General features: G+C 54.5%; 1 protein-coding gene across 1 annotated transcript in view; it reads right to left on the reverse strand.

Annotated features, from left to right (window-relative positions):
* Positions 1–4534, reverse strand: part of prag1 (PEAK1 related, kinase-activating pseudokinase 1) — a gene marked incomplete at both ends in the record, with an annotated part of 21395 nt that extends 16861 nt beyond the window's left edge. The window contains 3 exon segments of the mRNA XM_084460112.1: positions 2042–2943; positions 3031–3429; positions 4265–4534. Coding sequence (XP_084316238.1) covers positions 2042–2943; positions 3031–3429; positions 4265–4534 — 1571 coding nt within the window.
* Positions 4535–4816: the final 282 nt, after the last annotated feature.

Consider the following 4816-nt stretch of genomic DNA (forward strand, 5'->3'; position numbering starts at 1 on the left):
TATTTGGAGTAACATCACCCCCCCCCATCTCTCTGTTCTCAGCCCATGACTCAGAGCTCAGTATTAATAATCCAGTCCGGTCCAGAATAGAAGAGACCAAATGTCAGTCTGGTTCAACCTCTTCTAAATCGCTTCACCACATGATTCCTTGGTCACGGTGTAATTTTAGTTTATTTTTATGCTTTTATTAACATAAGGGTTACTAAGGGTAGTGGTCACACATAATGGGAATAATCACAGATATGTAACATCCAGGGTTTCTAAACTAAAATATAAATGTAAATAAAAAAGATTGCCTTACTATTTGTAAGTTTAAAGTAGTGTCGTAGTGGATGGTTTGATTTCTGACCTAGGCCGTGACATTAGTTCCTCCCAAGGTTTAAACACCAGTGATTTCACAAAGCAGTGTGAGCTGCGTGTCTCAGCTGAGTGTGTGTGTGTGTGTGTGACAGAGCGCTCTTTGTGTGTTCACAGCCGTGAGACAAGGCCTCTCTTCAACCAGACGCGCACCATTGTGCGACGGCCAAAAAAACAACTCTACAACGTGACAAGAGAAGAGAGCGTTACTCCAGCGTGCTCTCTGGCTCGGGAGGAGAATGAAAAGTCACACGATGTGGGATGAGGAACAAGAGCAGCGTTCAGCCAGGGAGGGTTCCGGAACAGAGCGGACGACGCTGGGGTTCTAGAAGGGAGGAGGGAGGATGATACTGATGCTGCTGGTGAATGAACACAGCACAGAAAGGATGGATCACAGCGGGCTCGGCACACACACACACACATATACACACACATACACACACACACACACACACACACACACACACACACACACACACACTCACACTCACACATACACACACACACTCACACTCACACACACACACACACACACACACACACACACACACATACACACACACACACACATGCGCACACACACACACACTCACCCTCTATCTCTCTCTCTCTAAATAGACCTACAGTGAACCAATAAACATCCAAAATACACACACATGCGCATGCAGGCACGCACACTCTGAGAAGTGATACTGTCTTTAATATCTGGTTAACTCCTGTGCTGCCTAGTGTTGGGTAGTGTTGGGTAGTGTATTACTGTCTCTGTGGATGGTAGAGTAGCTAGCCAGTAGCCAGTGTAGGTAGAGTATTATATGTGTATGTATGTAGTTAGTATGTAGCTAGTAGCTAGTGGTAAAGACTTAAACTGGCCTAAATCAAGGAGGAAAACACTGCAATTAATTCAACCAAGAACACAGCATCACTATCACAAAACCACAACTCACACAGAATAGTCCAACTCAGAGAATAGTCCAACTCACACAGAATAGTCCAACTCACACAGAATAGTCCAACTCACACAGAATAGTCCAACTCACACAGAATAGTCCTGTTGTGATGTAACTGAGAACTGGGTGTGATTCATCCAGTTATATTGATTCTATTGTACTGAGTTAGTAAGGAAATCATTCTTTCATTGATTAGCTCTGGAATGAAACACACTAAGCCGGCTCGTGTGAAATTCTGTCGGTTCGGATCGTTTGTCTCAACTAACAATTTATAAAACAAACAAAAACTGGCAAATAATCAATAAGACTCAGACTTCCAGAGACGCAGTACGAGAGCAGACTGTGTGTTTGAGGTTGTAGGACATAACCAGAGACAGACAGACTGTAGGACATGACCAGAGACAGACATACTGTAGGACATGACCAGAGACAGACAGACTGTAGGACATAACCAGAGACAGACATACTGGAGGACATAACCAGAGACAGACAGACTGTACCCACGTTTGCCTTGCTGCTTCACACACATCAACATCAGAGAGCCAGGGCTTCACCATCACTCACCACCTCCATTCATTCATTCATTCATTGATTCATCCAGACAGAGTGGTTCTTACCTGTGGTGTTTCTTGGGCGGTGGGGGTGGAGGGCTGGGTTCTGGGTCGGAGCCCCGCGGCGCCGGTGTCTTGGCCATCATGCTGCTGCTGTGTCTGCTCTCCTCCTCCTCCTCCTCCTGCTGCTGCTCCTCGGTGGCGACGCTGGCGCCCGCGCCCTCCTGACTGCCATCATTGTTGGCCGGCGCCGTGCCTGGAGCAGACGGGGGCCCGCCCTCGCCCCGCGCCCCCGCCGGCCCCCTGCGCTCCCTGGCCTCCCTCCAGCCGTTGACCCGGGGCTCGGGGGCGGCTCCCTGCTCCCTGGCCGCCTCCCCCTCGCCCTCCTCCTCCCCCTCCTCCTCCTCCTCGATGCGGCCCTCCCAGCTCCAGGCGGAGCCGTGCAGCTTGTGCCGGCGCTCGGGGGCGGGGGCCTCCGGGGGGGGGAGGGGCCTGGCCCGGGGGGAGAGCAGGGTCAGCGCGGCCAGGTCCGGGAGGGGCAGCGGGGACAGACTGGAGGCGCCCAGTTTCGGGGAGCGGCCGTTCCTCTTGGGCGGGATCGGGGGGCTGGACTGGAGGGGGGCCTGGGGGGCGGAGCCTGGGGCCTGGGGGGCGGAGCCAGGGGCCTGGGGGGCGACCGACCCCGCGCTGGGCCAGCGGAAGGCCAGGCCGCCGGGGTCAGAGGTCGGGCTGAAGTAGGGCCACTGCGTGCTGACCGCTGAGTCCGGGCTGCTCAGGTAGAACGTCCGGTTGTTCTCCTCCGTGCGGGCGGCCATGACGGTGATCTTTGCCCTCTGGCCCTCCCCTCCGGTCGGCTCCGCCCCCCCCGCTCTCTGGCGTCTCGCGGCGCCGCCCCCGGTCGCCGCCCCGGCCTCGGGCCTCTTCCTCTTGGTGCTCTCGGCGTAGATGGGCTCGCCGGTCGGGCTGGCGGGCGCCGGGGGGCTGGGCAGGGAGTCCGTGCTGCTGCGGTAGGAGGAGCCGGAGTCCGATAGGCTGGCCGGGTCGGACAGGGCGCAGGGGGAGGGGCGTCCGCAGGGCCGCGGGGGGTTCTGGGGGTCCAGGGTCACGGAGCTGGACGAGGGAGGGGGAGGAGGAGTGATGGGGGGCTGGGAGGAGGAGGAGGAGGAGGAGCTGACGGTGCTCGCCAGGGCGGGGGTGGTGATGATGCTGATGAACAGGGGGACGCCGGCGCGGGCGGGGGAGGGGTCGGGGGAGCCGGGCGGCCCCCTGGTTGCCGGGGCGACGGGGCCGTAGGGGCTCCTGAAGCTTCTGGTCACCTGCTGCCGGGGGGCGCGGCCGTCGGCCTGTGAGACGAAGATGCTGCTGATCACCGCTGAGTCTTTGTGGAGGGGGGACAGGGGGGACAGGGGGGAGGGGGGGGACAGGGGTCCGGGGGAGAAGCGTCCAGCGTGGGCGGGGCTCAGCGGGACGGACTCCCTCAGCGCCTTGGAGACGCCGTCCCCGTCGATGTAGAGAGGAGACAGATCCAGAACCTTCTTCAGCAGGACGCACTCCAGCTTCTGAAGGCTCTGGGGCTGAAGACACGGGGGAGAGAGAGACACAGGGGAGAGAGAGTCAGACACGGGGGGAGAGAGACACAGACACGGGGGAGAGAGAGACAGACACAGGGAGGAGAGATACAGACACGGGGGAGAGAGAGACAGACACGGAAGAGAGAGACAGACACGGGGGAGAGACACAGACACGGGGGGAGAGAGACACGGGGGGAGAGACACAGACACGGGGGGAGAGAGACACGGGGGGGAGAGAGACACAGGGGGGAGAGAGACAGGAGTGAGACGTGAACACCTGACTGAATGAGTAAACGGGATGAATGTAGATATCGATGAGTGAATGAATAAGCAAATGCAAGAATGTAGAAAGAAATAAAGAAATAAAGAAATAAAGAAATAAAGAAAGAAAGAAAGAAAGTAAGAACGAAAGAAAGAAAGAAAGAAAGAAAGTAAGGAAGAAAGTAAGAAAGAAATAAAGTAAGAAAGTAAGAAATAAATAAAGTAAGAACGAAATAAAGAAAGAAAGAAAGAAAGTAAGAAAGAAAGAAAGTAAGTAAGAAAGAAAGAAAGAAAGTAAGAACGAAGGAAAGAAAGAAAGAAAGTAAGGAAGAAAGTAAGTAAGTAAGTAAGAAAGAAAGAAAGTAAGAAAGAAATAAAGTAAGAACGAAAGAAAGAAAGAAAGAAAGAAAGAAAGTAAGAAAGAAAGAAAGAAAGAAAGAAAGAAAGAAAGTAAGAAAGAAATAAAGTAAGAACGAAAGAAAGAAAGAAAGAAAGTAAGAAAGAAAGAAAGAAAGAAAGAAAGAAAGAAAGAAAGAAAGAAAGACAGTTTGAAGGGTTCCCACCCTGTCCTTCCTACCTGCTCTGTGTTCATGTTGAGGTCGGTCGGCGTGGCGTTGGCGTCCGTGTTCAGCATCATGGTGGGTCTGACGGCGATGGTGGGCTTGCTGTACGGCGAGGGCGAGGTCACGGCGTCCTCGCCATCCTCCCCCGCCACGGCGCTGCTGCTCCTCAGGCAGGCCGGCGCCACACTGCCCCCGCTGGCCCGGTGGGCGCTGCGCGGGTGGAAGCAGTTCTTGCAGGAGCCGGGTTTCCACACGTGCTCCGCGAACTCACCGCACGCCGACATCCTGGCTCCGCGGATTGGTTACTGAGAGGAGGGGCGGGGCCTGAAGGCAGTGGGGAGACCTGACATGATTGGCTGGCCGGCTGGCTGGTCGGTAGAGTCGGAAGGTGTCGCCAGGTGTCAGTCAAGCCTGTAGACGTGAGAACAGCAGGTTAGTTGAGATCTAAACAGCAGTTACCATGTTCTTAACCAGCTGTTCCCCATTAACCCTTTTAACCCTGAAAGTACAGTGACAACATTTCGAATATTAATTGGATTTTCCCTATAATACTAGAAAGGGCAGTT

Source organism: Borostomias antarcticus (assembly GCF_949987555.1).
Source record: "Borostomias antarcticus genome assembly, chromosome: 30".
Classification (NCBI taxonomy): Eukaryota; Metazoa; Chordata; class Actinopteri; order Stomiiformes; family Stomiidae; genus Borostomias; species Borostomias antarcticus.